This window comes from Phytophthora sojae (genome assembly GCF_000149755.1).
Source record: "Phytophthora sojae unplaced genomic scaffold PHYSOscaffold_11, whole genome shotgun sequence".
In the NCBI taxonomy this organism is placed as follows: domain Eukaryota; phylum Oomycota; class Peronosporomycetes; order Peronosporales; family Peronosporaceae; genus Phytophthora; species Phytophthora sojae.
In genome coordinates, this window is record NW_009258125.1 from 870,615 (window position 1) to 886,383 (window position 15,769).

The 15,769-nt window shown below is 50.4% G+C and overlaps 7 protein-coding genes across 7 annotated transcripts; 1 reads left to right on the forward strand and 6 right to left on the reverse strand.

Annotated features, from left to right (window-relative positions):
• Positions 1 to 2,729: 2,729 nt before the first annotated feature.
• Positions 2,730 to 3,404, reverse strand: PHYSODRAFT_288796 (hypothetical protein; the record flags this gene model as incomplete). Its single annotated transcript, XM_009537961.1, has 1 exon — positions 2,730 to 3,404. The coding sequence occupies one exon, from the start codon at positions 3,402 to 3,404 to the stop codon at positions 2,730 to 2,732; it is 675 nt and encodes a 224-aa protein (XP_009536256.1).
• Positions 3,405 to 6,285: 2,881 nt separating this feature from the next.
• Positions 6,286 to 6,993, reverse strand: PHYSODRAFT_288797 (hypothetical protein; the record flags this gene model as incomplete). The annotated part of the gene is made up of 1 exon (XM_009537962.1): positions 6,286 to 6,993. The coding sequence occupies one exon, from the start codon at positions 6,991 to 6,993 to the stop codon at positions 6,286 to 6,288; it is 708 nt and encodes a 235-aa protein (XP_009536257.1).
• A 2,177-nt stretch (positions 6,994 to 9,170) lies between these two features.
• On the reverse strand, positions 9,171 to 9,404 carry PHYSODRAFT_440404 (hypothetical protein; the record flags this gene model as incomplete). The annotated part of the gene is made up of 1 exon (XM_009537963.1): positions 9,171 to 9,404. A coding segment is annotated over one exon (234 nt), but the record flags the coding sequence as incomplete, so codon positions are not given.
• Positions 9,405 to 9,953: 549 nt separating this feature from the next.
• On the forward strand, positions 9,954 to 12,195 carry PHYSODRAFT_288799 (hypothetical protein). The gene is made up of 3 exons (XM_009537964.1): positions 9,954 to 11,084; positions 11,115 to 11,191; positions 11,250 to 12,195. Exons 1-3 carry the CDS (start codon positions 10,662 to 10,664, stop codon positions 11,692 to 11,694), a joined length of 945 nt encoding a protein of 314 aa, XP_009536259.1. The 5' UTR covers positions 9,954 to 10,661; the 3' UTR covers positions 11,695 to 12,195.
• A 229-nt stretch (positions 12,196 to 12,424) lies between these two features.
• On the reverse strand, positions 12,425 to 12,760 carry PHYSODRAFT_256014 (hypothetical protein; the record flags this gene model as incomplete). Its single annotated transcript, XM_009537965.1, has 1 exon — positions 12,425 to 12,760. One exon carries the CDS (start codon positions 12,758 to 12,760, stop codon positions 12,425 to 12,427), a length of 336 nt encoding a protein of 111 aa, XP_009536260.1.
• A 623-nt stretch (positions 12,761 to 13,383) lies between these two features.
• PHYSODRAFT_306165 (hypothetical protein) lies at positions 13,384 to 14,484 on the reverse strand (the record flags this gene model as incomplete). Its single annotated transcript, XM_009537966.1, has 2 exons — positions 13,384 to 13,669; positions 13,820 to 14,484. 2 exons carry the CDS (start codon positions 14,482 to 14,484, stop codon positions 13,384 to 13,386), a joined length of 951 nt encoding a protein of 316 aa, XP_009536261.1.
• Positions 14,485 to 14,607: 123 nt separating this feature from the next.
• On the reverse strand, positions 14,608 to 15,591 carry PHYSODRAFT_339951 (hypothetical protein; the record flags this gene model as incomplete). The annotated part of the gene is made up of 3 exons (XM_009537967.1): positions 14,608 to 14,880; positions 14,962 to 15,140; positions 15,216 to 15,591. 3 exons carry the CDS (start codon positions 15,589 to 15,591, stop codon positions 14,608 to 14,610), a joined length of 828 nt encoding a protein of 275 aa, XP_009536262.1.
• Positions 15,592 to 15,769: the final 178 nt, after the last annotated feature.

Consider the following 15,769-nt stretch of genomic DNA (forward strand, 5'->3'; position numbering starts at 1 on the left):
TCGCTGCAATACTCGCAGCGTGGGGCCGAGTATTACTGTAGGGGCGGAAAGCGTGCCGGAGTGACACACACACCATACAGCTTGAAGTCTCCCAGCTGCCCAGCACGTGAACTGCTCTAGCCTCACCGTAGCATCGTCTAGGACGATGACTTATTTGAAAGCATAGTGGCCATCGTGACAGCGAGTCTCTCAGGGCTCATATCGTTACGGAGCACTTCACTATTCGTGCACATTACTTCTCTTGAAGCTAGCTTTATTAACAGCGATTTTTGTGCTGCTTATCGAATGTTTGATAAATACATGATTCATGACCAACTGCTCTCCCGTCTTGCCCCTCTCGCCAACCGCTAGTCGCACGATTTCTTCTTGAACACCTCTTCACGGCGTCGCCCACTCCTCTTTCTGGGATAGCTTCGTCGTCATCGTCATGAATCTTCAACAGATCGACTGTCGAGGGTCACTTAGTAGAATGCTTGCTGGAGGGGGTTCCTGCGGACTACTGAAGCTGAGACTCATTCACGGCGGACCAAGATAGCCGCTGTTGGACGGCGAATAACGCGCCACACAAGTTTCGCTACTGTAGCGAACTTTTGCTCTCGAGTTGGCGGCTGGGACTTCTTTTTTTCTCCCGAAAATGAACTGACATTGGCGCTCGGAAAGAGGAATTTGGTATCACAGTACCTAGCTTTCCGTGTGCATGTACATGTAGCTACTGCAACCACGTGCACAGCACCTGTAAGAATTCTGTCGGATATATTGCGAGGGTATTGCCGCTTGCAAATACTTTGTCCTCTAAAATAGACCTCGCCTGTCTCTTAATACGAGTGGACACGAGATAGGCGAGGGCTGTTTTAGCTTTGTGCTTTAGTGGAGGCCGATTTTAGGTCCAGAAACTCGGTTTGGTCCGGCATTTCTATTTCTGCGTTTCCAAGCCGCAGAAAAGCGTTTTGGGCAGCCCCAAGCTTGGATCTTAGACCGTACTGATGATATATATAAATCCGAGGGAAAATGACTAAACCGGTATGAAATCGCATATTAAATGCTGAAGCGGTATGACCCCCCCCAATCACGCATACCGGTCCGGTCACTGGGTGGTCGACACCCGAACTAAACATCTAGTTGTGAGCTTGCCTATTGTGGACTACTTGCTTGTTTTCATCATATCCTTACCTGAGAGCAAGTGCATCTTCTCTGATGCTTCAGTTTTTCTTAGTATATGGTCATCCAATCTGCCAACCCGTTAAGATCGATCACATGACAGCGACGCCATATATCCTGAAGTGCCTAAGACATTTAAAACCCTAGCAAACTTCTTAAAGCTGTGTCTAGCGTTTCTCCGCCCGACAGAGCATCAATTTGGTGGCGGCATGCCAGGTTATATTGATTGTTGTGTTGCACTAGATAAGCACGAAAAGTAGTTCGTACTCATACCACAAGTACAGCAACCATGTCAGGAATGTTATGACACTTGTCTGGGAGTCTGCAAGAAGCGAGGGCGTCCGTGGCGTGGTAGTTCGCATATCAATATTCAAAATTAACGCATACCGATTCAGTCACGAAAATACCGATTTGGCATATAAAGGGCGCATCCTGTGCCCTTTTGCACAAGTTCAAGCTAGTAATCAACCTTCTTTTAAAACAAATCAAAATCGGTACGCAGAGTAATCATCATGTAATCATTATCTATACAAATTCTAAGTCATACGCATTTATTCTATGCATCCTGCAAATCACCGTAGATAGCATGTCCCATGAGACACACCGAAAAGGCTCCGTAACTTTGTAAAAGGACGCCTAGAGCGCCCTTTTAGAAGGAAATATCAATGAGTTGTATATTATAATTTATTGAGGATACTCGCGAAAGGGTTAAACAAGGACATTTGGAAAACTCCATTTAGGTACTTTGGATTGTTTATGTACCAAGTGCCTAGTTTGTTGATGCCTGATCATAGTGTTGCCTCAATTTGGGCAGCACAGGACAAAAATGGGATGGGGCGTATTGTACGCGCCCCCTTCAAGCTAAACGTTGGTTTGATTCATGTGAGTGGTTGCTGCTCATTCGCAAATTTGCCACCTCGGACGCAGTGCTCGTCCCCGCCGCCCACTGACGAAGAATCGCGTGCCATACGCTGATAGGGATAGATTGGATGCAGAGCTGTATGATAATGTTCAAGCGAATATACACGTTTGAGGCTAGTAAGCTTATTGCTTTGTATTCTTGCGTTTGTGAGTCACTGAGCGGGAGTGAGCAGCTACGAGATCGCGTTGCCGCAGCAAACCCGCGCGGGGTGCCCGCAAAGCAGGACCGCGCGGTATTCGCGGAGGCGGGGCCAGTACATTCCGGCGAACGGACTCATGCCGCACATCGGGGTTAGTTCTACAGCGGTGGTCTGGGGTTGTTCCCCAGAACACACCGGCACGTAGCACTCGGTAGCTCGCTCCAGCCGAGACTCGAGCTACAGTATGTAGTGTCGACACACAAAATAACGACGCGTAAATTACGCTTTCCTTGTTGATTGTGTTAGTGTTGCCGCGTGTTAGCGTTGCCTGTGTTAGTGTTGCCTGTGTTAGTGTTGCCTGTGTTACAGTAGCGTTGCGCGTGTTGCCCTATGAGCTCAAGTTAGTGTTGCTCTAACGGGCTCCTTAATTCGACAGCGACCGCAACCCAATACAAGTAAATACTAAATGTATAACAGCTGAAAACTAGAGGAACGTGCCACCCAGTCGCTTTAATACAGTAGTTTCCCCTTGCTGACGCCCTTGGCATACTCGTTGACGTACGCCCACCACATATTCCAGAAAGGGTCCTTTTCCCCACTTTTCCACATAACACCCAGCTTTTCCCACACATAACGATCACGCCTTTTCTCGCGGACCCAGTGCTGGAACAGTGCTTTCTGCAAGTCAGTGGCGACACTCTCCGTGAACACCTTGCTCTTAGCGACAGCGATCATCCTGGCCACCTGTTCTTCTCCATATTTGTTGATAATGGCGCTCATCATGGTCACTTGGTTCTCGGGGTTCTGCTGGTTGAGCTTATTGACGAACGTCTTCCACGTATCGAGGTTCTTCCTGCTGAGAAGCTTTTCCAGTCCGTCATCGAGCTGGAGCAGCTTCAAGGCGTCGTCTGCGGAGGTTCCTTTCGTCACCAACGCCTTAAGCTGATCGTCCGTCCACGTAACTTTCGACGCCTTGAGCCAATTCGTGACACCCTCCGTAACCAAAGCAGTATTAAACGCTCGATCCTCGTCGTCACCCTGAGTTGCTGTAGGTTGCTGTCTCAAATTCCGCCCCGCGCGCACATTGTTGGTCTGGAGGTTAGTGGAATCAGCGCTTGCCTCCACATACTCGACACTCGTTGAGGATGCGACAGCAAGCAGCAGAACCAGTAAATGGAGACGCATCACTCACTGTATGTGTCCTGGCACAGGACTCTTGGGGTTCGGAAGCAAATTGCAGACTGATACAGTAGAGGGAACGGACACCGTGCTAATACCAGCCAATGTTTGACTGATACGGTAAAGTTGATTGTAAGCGCACAGGAGCTTGATAAATCTTTACAGGGAATGAATTAACGTAGTTAATTTATACCTCAATGTTGGAATGTACCCAAGCGGATATGACGGGTATAAGGAATATTAGGAGCATTCGCTGGATGTGGAACCCATGCGACAGTACCAGTTGGTTTACGACCACTCCCTATCCTATCACTGGAAGGTGAAAATTATCCCGCAATCAAATGCTAACTGCAGGAGTACTATAGGCGATATGAGAGGGAATAAATGATGAAACTGAAAAGTAGTATACAACAGCGATCGAACCATGTGAATATTCAATCGGATCGGACGGGATACATAAATATCAGGGTGCGCAAAACGGAGGTACTGAGTAGTTGTTTGATAACTATACGGAGTTTGTAGGTTGTGTTCGGAACCCATACTGTCGGATCCGCTTGGAAACATCCCAGGGCTTCATTTCATTTCATTTTGCAGGTGAGGATATTGTGTTCATTTAGTGCGTAGTCTTAACGATACATCCCAGGGCTTCCTTTGCTGGGCAAATACTTTATTATTTATTACCGTACGACAAATGATTTAGTACATGAATACTGTGACCTATTTGCTCGATCCACCTTCGTTTGGCAATACAGACAAACTTTTTAAGGCGAAGAACCTGGTATCTACTCTTTTTGGTAATCTGTCTGCCCATACTTATTTAAGGCGTGTAACCTGGTATCTACTCATTGCCCGGTTAATGTGGCAGCGCATCGCTCGTATTGGTTTTGGAATAAACGAGGGATGAATACGCAAGACGCTTAAAGAGGAACAGCGCCTCTTGATGAATTCACGGCTGGCGGCCTGCTACCATTTGAATACTATTAAAGTAATGTAATTAAATAAAACAAGCAATGCTTAATAATAAAAGTTATACAATAGTTTATACCCCCACAAAGTAATAACACAGCTGTACGCGATGAAGAATCGCGCCCAGGATCTGGTGTACAGAATATGGAGCGATTGAAAACACCTGCTTATGATGCTAATTTGAAAGGGAGAAAGAAGCTGTAAAAAAACCTTCGTATGTTAATACCAAGCGAATTCCTGCAGATTTTCTAATACACGGTACTAAAGTATTGAAGCAACGTTCAAACCTGTAAAGTTACCACCCCAGAACCGAGCGAGCGATTCCCGGCCCAAACTACGGCCTAAACGAACCTGGGGCAAACAACTTATGCTATTCTGTGGGTCACAGGATTGGGATATATTGCTAGAGGAACCGCTTCACTACCTACCAAACGTGTCCACCAAGCCAATGCAGGTTTGGTTTAGTGTTCGCAACAGATTGGGCATACTACATGTACAAGTTTTGCATCCGGAGTGGCATACTCGTCATCGGAGCCCAACTTTCATCTAGATATACGCGGGCAGTGAGTGATAAAAGTCGATCTTCGTCTGTGCGATAGCACAAGCCATTGCATGACAACAGGGCACCAAGATTATTTATTGCGGCACACACTGCTTGTCAGGCAAAAAAAAGTTCCTGAAGCTCTCCCTTGGCTATGAGAGAGGGTTGACAGGTGATTCTTAAACGAAGATCGCTATATACTCTACTTATTTTTCTCGGCCTCCTTTCTGAGAACCCTACCAATCATAGTTAGTTTTTGGTGAGGTACATTACAGTCGTTTAAGTCTTGCTAACAACTCAGCCAATGTCCGTCCAGCAGAAGCCTACACATCTTCTGCCAGCTTGCTAACTACTTGTGGGTGCTAGCACATGCGCGCTTATCATGCGCGCCTGCAAGTTTGGCCGGTCCGTGGCGTCTGCGTCGTCGCTTGAGGACGGGTGTGTGGTTAACCATTGGTCGATGTCCCCTGGACCCTACCAATCATAGACTGCAGACAACGAAGAGAGAAGCTGGGTGGACGGTATCACGAATTTGGTAAAGGTGTCAACGTCGATGAGCAGCTTGAGAAGCTTCTAGGCGCTAAAACATCCCCGGGCCAAGCTGTCGAGCTGCTCAATTTCGAGGAAGGATTGAATACTTACACAAACATCAAGGGCTATGGAGACGGAGAAGTGGCCGACACGCTTAGAAGGTAAAGAGCACGAGCAATGGTGCGCATCCTGGATTCTGGTTACATCATGCAACGTACATGTTCAGAACTCTAAAGTAGGCAAGCTATTATCCAAAATGAGCTGTGCACTTGATCGAATATCTGCAGTTGGTACAAAGTCGATAAGAATTAGGAACTAATTTCCCTTGACAGAACAAAACAGAACTCTCGATTTCTGCCTAACGTAAATTCCCGAATAATACTCCGGGCACTATTTATTAGTACCCTCCCGTTTTTTTGACAAAATCTGATACGTTATGGATATCATACAGTGTGTCATGCATAAAACAACTTTCGACAATAAATTCACAAAACTATACTTGATATTTGTATTGAAGTAACCATGTAACCCTGGGATACGCCTTGGGTTACCTTTTAGAGGGTACTATACGGGTAAGGGGTATTGCTCGGGAATTTTCGTTACTACTATTTTCAAAAACGTTTCTTGAGAGCCCCGCCTCGTTCATCGTACTAGTACAACAACACCTAAACTAATGCGCCTTGGCAATTTTGTTTTGGTTCGAGGCGACAACTCTCAACTTATCAGATCGAGTGGGGACTCGTGCCAGACGCGGCTGCCCATTGTCGTCTGAAATAGCCGAGGACCCCGATAGGCCTTCCAGCGTTCATCTGACAATCCGCCCAACAACTGCCGGTGTCTAAATCCTGCTTATTTTGCCCTTACGTTCATGGACATCAAGTCCTTCAGGGTCATACCCTGAAGGTTCAGGTCCTTGAGATCACCAAAGATCGCCTTTACGTACCCTTGTACAATCTGTTCGTTCAGGTTCTTGTCTAACGCCGTCGGATTCGTCTTCAGCAAGTCATCAACCTCGTCTGGAGACATTGGCTTCTTCATCCACTGCTTAAACTGCGCAGCCTGCAGCTCGGTGGCAATTTTCTCCGTAGCCGGCTCGTTCTTGGCATTCACGAGCATTTTCGCCTCTGCGTCGTCTCCGTAGGTCGCGACAATTGTGCGAACCATCGAAGCCTCCGCTTCCGGATTCTGCTTCTTGAGCATGCCGATATACTTGGCCCAACTATTCACGTTTCCGCTGGTGAGGACCTTGTCAATGTTCTCGTCGAGCTTGAACAGCTTAAACGCTTGCTCCGCGGACGTCTTCTGTGCCAGCATCTTCTGGAGCTGCTCATCGACGTTCGATCTGGTGAGTGCGTTGGCCCAACCTGCAAGCATTTCCAGGTTAAACGTCCTCTCTTCACCATTCACAGTCGTTGCACCATTCCTCAGCGCTCGGTTCGAGAAGGAATCCTTCTTCTGGCCACTAGAGACGATCTTGGAGTCGGTGCTTGCAGCGGCGTCATTAAAAACGGATGCGAGGAGGACAGCGGCGACCACGGCAAGGTAATGCAGGCGCATGGCGGTATTGATTCAGAGAAGCGGTTCTTGGATCGTGGCGAAATGCAAAGTGGGCTGGCTGGTACCGACAACTTTCATTTTAGGACTGGGAAATCGCTCCTTGACTTGGGATCGAGTTCCCATGTGCTTTCAAAGGAAGTTAGATTACGTTAGATCTGAAGTGCTTCGCTTCGTAATTCGTAACTTTATCTGTGACTATCGGCAAAATCAATGATTGCGTTAGCTTTGTATAACTTTTGTAGCCACTAAATCATCCGCCTGCGAGTTGTACTTGTACCATACTGTCGTGGGAAAGTAATTGCCAGGATCGTGCAGCCATATAATACAGGTTTCATTTATAAAATCTTGGTAAAAAAAGAGTTTGTCATAATTCCATTTATTGACCATCTGTAGCGAGTGCTGTGTGCCGTTTGCGGCTTCTTGTATACTTCGAAGTACGAAGTAACCACTTTTGGCACGCTGCGCTCGTCAAGCATAGCGGGTAATGAGTTTAACTTTATCAGGCATTGTGGCGATTTGCGTTCTTTGATCCCCGGATCCACCTCCACCAACTTATACCAAGCTTTTGCTTCGACCTAGCGACCCAAGAGAGAGAGAAGAACGTTGATTAACTGCTTAATGAACGTCTCGTTTTGCTGGCTACCCGAACTAATCTGTTGCGCTAGTTATTGACAAGGAATCCACTTTTGGCTTGGTGGTGTGGGAATGAGTTGCTCGCAGGGTTCTTCGAGGTCCAATCGGTGGAGGACAATGCTGACGGCAAGCTCATCAAGAGAGAGGCTGAGCATTACTATAAGCACGTCATGAACCACAAGAATGACACCTTGTCGCGAGCAGCGCAGGGGCAGCTGTGTTGGGTCAGGCCGAGCCAAAGCTGTTGACCACACTGGCAACTGACGAGCGAGCGCTTAAGGACACAGCAGCGAATATCGACACAGACAGCGAAGAGAGGGGGGGGGGGGGTGAAGGACGCGGTCAACTACGTGGCGTCCCTGTTCAGCAAGAACAAGCGCATCCAGCGCATGTTCGCCAAGGGCAAGTCGAACGAGGAGGTCTTCTCGAAGGGGGTCCACCCCATTGACGTCTGGTTTGCGCTCAAGATCCCCAAGCTTCAGGCAGCTCATACGCTCTCCGAGCTCGCGAAGAACCCCAAGTACATGTTTTGGGCCAAGTATGAGGCTTTTTGGAAGGCGAGGGCTGCTACGAAAGTGTAATACATGTACCACATCAAGTGATTGACCCAACAAATTTCCGTAGCCGAGATAGATTCTTGAAGCCCGTCTGGATGTTTGTAATTAACAGGAGATCCCGCTAAGAAGGGAACAAAAAACGCCCAAAACGGTGAAAGCCGAAAAAAAACTAAATGCGGTCTTTGCCACTGCAGAATGAAAATGGTACCACCGTGTAGCTCAGTATCTAAAACCTAGTATCACGGGTCTTCTTGCTGGGCAAGTCCAAGCTCCTGTTCGCAACGAGCGCTCCGGCAAGGCGCCTCGGTCGATTCACCTGCCTGTGATGGGATGCACTTTTCACAATTTTGAAAAATATGAGATAGTACCTTGCCCACCATCCGCGCAACGTCACGACAGTCACTGCAGGCCGTGCCCGAAACGGCCCGCACGCTGCTGCCATCGCCGTAGATACTTCTGTCGCTCGCAGGCGTGCAAGCACCGCAGCACCTGCGTGTTCAGCTCCAAAATCACCACGCATAGTGAGAGCTGGCCATCCTGCCATTCCTGCGGCTCAAGACAGTCGTTGGGAGTTGTCGCCGCTGCTGTACGACCAGAAGCCCACGCGCTGGCAGCACACGCTGTTCCACGAGGCCAACGGGGGCGTGGCCGCTCGCGCATATTCCCTCATATCGGCGGACAGCATGTTTCTCGGTCCCCTGGACGCGGTGTCGCTGCGTGGCTGGCTCCGACCTGGACGAACGTGTCGCTGGCTGGCGTGGGGTCGGGTGCTGCCACTCTTGTGACGCTGTGCGACCAGGCATAGGCCGCCAGCTCATGGTCATCTGACTGCAGATCCAGGTACTCGTGGTGTCCGTGGTGCACTAGCTGTCGTGCACGCCCCCGTAACTGATGCCGCCACCAAACCACCTCCAGCGCCGGTAAAATCCAGAAATCCAGATCGGCTCGAAGAACTCGGACCCGATCGAGGACATGTGCCACCAGTCCCTCGCTCATGCAGTTGCTGGTGGCGACGGTGATGTCGCGCAGCACGAGGTTCGACTGGCTCATGATCACGCGGATATTGTCATCGGAGATTCCTGGGTTCAGTCGACGCAGCTCTGCCACAGTCAGCCACGTGTGGTCCAGCAGCCGCTTCATGTCGAAGCCGCAGGTTGAGTTGGACTCGAGCGCAGGCTTCAGGTTGGTGATGTCCTTCTCGCTGAGCGAGTCGACTGTCTCGCCCATCGTGAGTTATTCATGAAGCCCGTGTCTTCATGAAGCCCGTGAACCGTTTCCAGCTGGAGACGATGGCGTCCCCGTACGAGATGATTTCCCTCAGCGCGTACTCGGAGCACGCCGTCAGCGAGTTTGACTGCATCAGACGCCATTCCCCCATGCAGTAGGAGATGGTCACTGGGATATCGATATTGTCGCTCTGATAGAGGATGGCGACCAGCCCGTCTTCCGGAGCCTCTAGGTTGCACACCTTGAGGTAGAGAACGTACTTGAGGAACGACTTAGTGAGGCTGATGAGGTACTTGGTGCACTTGATGGCGAGTTGAATGCCCTAGTTCGAAATAGCGCTGTACATGTTCCACGAGGCGAGAGTAAGCGCTGTCTGCACCACAACGGCAGGGGTTACCCACGATTTGGATCGTGTCGCCGTCGTTATGTCGGATGTCCTCGAACCCGCTCTCGACAGAGCACGAGTACGGACACTCGGAGCACACCCGAAAACGACACCACTGAGACCACCTGCAGCACGTCCGCTGCAGCAGACCCATTATCCAGGGCCTCCAAAAATAGCATTGTCAATAACATTATTTCAGAAAATAACAATAAATTACGCATTTCGGCGGGTTCAGCCATCTACCGTGATAATTTATTGATGTGCTTTGTGATATTACATAATTTATGACAGTTACCTTTATATAATAATGTTAGTGTTTTACCAGCCATCTTCTCGCTTCCAGTCGTTCAGAAGAACTGGAATCACTGGCTGGCTGTGTTGCTAGTTGCAGCTCATTTGGCAGCGCTCACTTTTCAATTTTCACTTCTCAAGCCTCCAAGACCTCATCCAGCATGGTTCGCGCTATCCACCCCCCTCGCCCTACCTACACGAACTCCCAAGTCTCGGGGTTTTACTTCCGCCCGTGTCGCGACGAGAACGACGAGGTGATTCTCGAGTATTTCCGTTGCCGTTGCGGCACGGTTCGGAAGCAAACCCATAGGAACGGGTACTCCAACCTGATGCAACATATAAGGCGGGAGCACCCTGACTACGAGACCGTCATGCTCGACGCTACGACGGCGGAGACAGGCTCCCTCTTGAACTTCGTCCGCCACTCGGCGCTCAACCTCCACGACTGGATGGTTTGGATTGTCATGTGCAACCTGCCACTCTCTTTTTGTGAGAGCCGATAAGCTCGGCGGTACGTGTATGCATAAGGTCATTGTGTTTACATTACTACGGAAACTAACAACTTTACTTTATGGATGTTATTCAGCTACTCCAGCCTGGACCCCATCTCGGAGGAAACGCTGCGGGCTGGCATGGACGGGGTCGTCGTCGCCGTCGAGCGTTCGATTGCGTCGGAGCTCCCAGCACGCTTCGGCATCATGCTCGACGGCTGGGCACACGCATCTGAGCACTACATCGCCGTGTTCGCGTGCTATGAGGTGAACGGCTGTCCCAAGACAACGCTACTCAGCATGGCCCCGCTGCTGGACGCGCTGGACGACGATCTTTCCGCACAGGGCCATCTCGAGTTTCTAGCGACCATGCTGCCGCGCGATTACGGCGTACAGCTGGCGCAGTGTCCCTTCCTCGTAGCTGACAACTGCGCCGTAAACCGGCGGCTGGCAACTCTTATGAGTGTGCCGCTTGTTGGTTGCGCAAGCCACCGCCTGAACCTTGCTGTTTAGGCGGACATGGCGTCGCATGAGGAGGACCTGGCTGCTGTGCAGGCGCTCATGGTAAAATTGCGTACTCTCACCCAATCTGCCAAACTACATAAAGCGCCAATGTGTGTCAATATGTCTCTAACACAATTTGTGTACTTTTGTAATTTTTTTACAAAATAGGTTGAAAACGCCAATTCGGCCTGTCATTCGCCAGGACACGCGCTGGAGCTCTACGTTCGAGATGGTACGGCGCTACCTCCAGCTCCTCGAGTTTCTTGACGCCGAAGACGACGACCTCATGGACCTGCTGCCGCCGCCGGCGATGAACAAGCGACTGCGGACATTGTACCAGGAGCTGTGCGACATCGAGTCGGTCTCGAAGGCCCTTCAAGGCCACGACGCCGACCTGCTGGACGTTCGCGAGTGGTTCGACGAGCTGATCGCTGTCAAGCTACAATATGGGCTCTACATTGGTAAGTTTATAACTGTTGAATTTGTGTTTAATATTTTCACTAACAATTCTATAATGGTTTTTATTTTGCAGGGCCTCGGGCCAACATTGTGCACAGCCCAGATTTTGAGGCTGGGTGTGTACGCGTTCTCCGCGGGAAGGCGCAGCGGCTGACGCGTGCTGAAAAGGCCGCTTTGCAGCCCTTCGAAGCTGCCAGACCGGACGACGCGGCCGCGAGTGAGGAGGAGGAGGATCCAGGCGCGTCGTTCGTGGAGCGTCTTCGGAAGCGCCGGCGGCTTGCACAGGACCGTGTCAAGTATGAGCAGCTGAAGAGCATCCCACCCACGTCGAACGTGGTGGAACGCTTCTTCAGCATTGCTCGGGTGACGTTTGGTCATCAACGACACGGCCTGCTGCCACGCACGCTTGAGACGATTTTGTTTCTCCGCCAGAATCGGTCGTACTGGGATGCAACGACTGTGGACAATTTGAGCTAGATGATAAGCTAACTGGTGTCTTGTTAATAGACTTCATGTTTTTCATAATGGCATTATTTATTGTGGTACGTTGGGGGCAATGCCATAATGTACTGTTGTATTGGTAGGAGCGTCAGGGGATAATTTATTCAGCAACGCCCAACCTACTAAATAAAAATGCCATATTCGGAGGCCCTGCCATTATCCGACGGAGCATTCCGAGCCAGCGTCACCGTTGACACGGTCGACACGCCCACCACGCTGCCGCCAGCACGCTCCTCCACCTCCAACGAATCGCCGTCGAGGGTCAAGCCGCTCACAGAAGCGCCAAAGTCGCGCCCGTGAACTTCCACGTCCACGGACCAGTACTCGCGGTGATGTCCAGCGACGTTCAATGCGCTCATCGACAGCAACGCCGGCTCGTCCTCTCAGCTCTCCACCACCAACAGCTGCGACATCACCGCCGACGACACCAGAGACCGAGGATCGAGGATGCTCCGAACCACATGCCACACCTCCGCCACCACAGCGCGCGACGACACCGAGTCCACCAGCGTCACGTTCGTGGATACCGCCACGGTCTGCGACTTGGCAGTGCGCGGCGCCAACACCACCTCGCATGTCTTCACATCGCTCTCTTCGTCGCTGTTATCGGAGTCGGAGACGTTATGATCCACGTTCTCGACCCCGTCGTCGCGCTTGGTGAGGTAGCTGGCGATTCGGCTCTTGCCTGAGGACTCGACACGATCGCTTGGGCAGTTCATGTCCGGCTTTGTGGGAGGTTGCAATCCACCGTGGTCGGTTGAAAAGTAGGTAGGAGCGACCGTGGCTTGCGTAGACCGATGCCCTTGAGATTTCAAGTGAATCCGCTCCAGAAAAGTAGCATCAGATTCACACACTCGCAGTTAAAGGCGTGCTCGGTGTGTACCGCCCTGTCAACGCAAGTACAAACAAACGTGCACTGTAAGCACCCGAAAAACACTCTCAAACACGAAAAATACAGTCCGTACGCTTCTAGTCGAGCGCCTCAGTGATAGCAATGGTCCCCATCACGAATGTGTCAAAGCCATGGACGCCACCCCGCTGCTTCTGGCGCCGCCTGTGGCACATCTTCACAAACAGCAGCATATGCATTAATGGACTTGAATCAGCACCTGAATGAAGCTGTAACATGTTGCTTATCTGTCCTCTTACCGGGAAAAACTGTGCACAGCATTTCGTCGTTAAACCTCGCCCGCCGCATGAAGTAGATTACTTTGTGCGTACCCGCCAGACACCAGTCGCTCTCGTGCCACCGCGTCGCATCTAGTCCAGCACGGCTTGGTGCCAGGATATCCACTAGCTGTGGGTTACTTCCCTTGATGTCCGACGCAAATGTGCTCGATATTTAGCTTGAAGGTGTAGATGTAGGTGAGGAAACACGACTTCGACGTATTTTCGGCTTCCTTTGGAGATCAGAAACTTTATCCCGGACACGTTTTTCATCTGCCTTGCCCCGAGCATCAGGAAACTGGTAGTACAGCATGGCTAACGCATGTCTCGGCATGATTCGAGGATCATCTTTCACAAGTCCTGCCAAGAAATTGGCATAGGTCGGTACCATCTTCTTTTTCTTTTGACCTAGATGCTGCTGCGGATCTGAACGCTCGGTATCGCCACTCGAATTTGAAGACCTTTCCGAGGTAGAGATTTCAGGGAGTTCCAAGGCTTCTCTTTCAGCTCGCAGTTGTGGTTGTTGAGCTAGTTGAGATGTGGGTTGCCGTCGTCGCTTCATCAACTTTGTGATGAACCCTCGAATCTAGTTTTCTCCGGGCAAATTATACCTGTGTGGATTAGCCAATATGAGAGCCTCCAGCATTCTCGCCGGACCCATATTTTGACTTTGGTCTTTTTCACCTTGCTGAAACATCGCTTCAATCTCCTTTTCGTAAAGTGCTACGTATTTGGTGCCGTACATCTCTCCTCGCTTTGGCCGTCTTGCCCAGCCCATTTTTAACGGGTTCACAGAAATTGCTGAGCTTCCGTCACGGCCATCAGCTAAACAGGTACCTCCAGCACTAGGCGCTATGTGCTCTCCGAAATCTTGCTCAGATGAATCCGCATCAGGCAACACAAATTCGTTGTCGCTCTTTTCGCTGCCATCATCTAAATCAGACTCGAACGCGTCAGCATCGGTTGGCACAGTTTTGGATGCGTGGACTGCTGCTTCCAATCTCGTAGCAGGTGCCTCGCTCAATGAGCTTGGGTTAATAGCAGCGGAAGAAACAGCTTCATTACTCGCCGTCCTGGCCGTAACTGGAGGAGCGATTGCGTTTGCACTGGGATAAATGGTGAGCATCTTGGATGAAAGCTCGCCACGAGCTGCAAAATCTCCCCCAATATTTAGCTTGAGAAGTTTGCGCTTCGCGTACGCCTCGACATCGTTCTCAGTAACATTTTCTTCTGTTACACTTGTATCTTGAGCTTGCACAGGTGTAAGTGAGCTCATGACACGTGTACGACGTCAAATTTGAGCACTCGTTTTGATCCGAATCCCTGTCATGATCCCCGTAGCTTCGTGCGGTAATACCACCGCCTCGCCTACTACAGCTGAATCATCTTCTACCGGCGCTTAGGTCGCTATCGTCATCCAAAAGATATTCGTCTTCGACTTCAAAATCAGAGACATCTTCATCTCCATCACAGTCGTTTTGCCCACTATCTCGCTGAACACCATCGCACACTCGTGAATCGCCGACCACTTCATCACAATCAAAATGTAAGCGCCGCTGAATGTTGTCATTGCTTTCTTGGTTTTGTCGTTGGTGAGCGACAGTGCCAGCTCTGCCATGACCAGGTCCTGCACTTGCAGCAACAACAGAAGCACCATCGTCTTCAACAACGCCTACTCCAGAGGCAGGCTCGCAAGCAACACTACACCTACCGCCACTTGGATCAACAATTATGTTGGTTCCTTCGCCAACACCATCATTCTGTATGAAGGGACTTTCTTCAAGTCGAAACCCGACTCCAATGGCGCCAGCGGCAAGGGAAAATCATAGAAAATGTCATTTGCGCGATCAATAATCTTTGACAGCGACTTCTCCAGCGGCCGCACTTGTTGAGACAGCTCCGCTCCATGCGCTCGATCCTGCTCAATTAGCTCTGCAATACAATTCGGTAAACCACCGTCTGCTGTCAGAGCCTCCACAACTTTTGCAGGTGTTGCGCAGTCATTACCCTGGCGGACCCAAGACTTCACCTTCCTTGAAGCCGTTGCAAAGTGCGCATCCAACATCGATTTTCCGTCCTGCGTGTCCGAGTGCACGTACCGCATGACATAATATCCATGAACCTCTCCGAGAATCGGAAGCATCAATCCCAAATACGCATTTTGGTAGTTCGACGCGTTATCGGACTGAAATGTCAAGCGCGTGACATGGGGCACGTCCCGGCGAAGCGATAGCAGAAGCGCTTCGACCAGCGCTGCAGTCGCCTCCTTGTCTTGCTTATTATCTCCATTACAGATCTGATCAAAGTAGTGCTTGGTCTCCACGGCCTCCCCACTGTCTTCATCATACATCCAATAGCGCACAAGTGCTCCATGCCACGACATACCACGCTTACCGTAATGTTCGACTGTCTTCTCACGAAAATATGTCGGCTCAAGTTTCATCTTGAAGTCGAGAATTACTAAAGCCTCGTTGGAGTGTTTGGCTCTCTGGCTGCGGTTGCTTATGGCCTCCGCCGCTTCACGGATCGCCCACTGCTGATTTCGTACGCGTATGCGATGA

What these genes read in the sequence shown, in the direction of transcription:
- PHYSODRAFT_288799 (XM_009537964.1), top strand. Translation starts at nt 10,662, where the DNA reads ATGTTATTCAGCTACTCCAGCCTGGACCCCATCTCGGAGGAAACGCTG. An exon ending in GCCACCGCCTGAACCTTGCT is followed by an intron (nt 11,085 to 11,114) that starts GTTTAGGCGGAC and finishes TCGCATGAGGAG; the next exon opens with GACCTGGCTGCTGTGCAGGC. An exon ending in AAACTACATAAAGCGCCAAT is followed by an intron (nt 11,192 to 11,249) that starts GTGTGTCAATAT and finishes TTTACAAAATAG; the next exon opens with GTTGAAAACGCCAATTCGGC.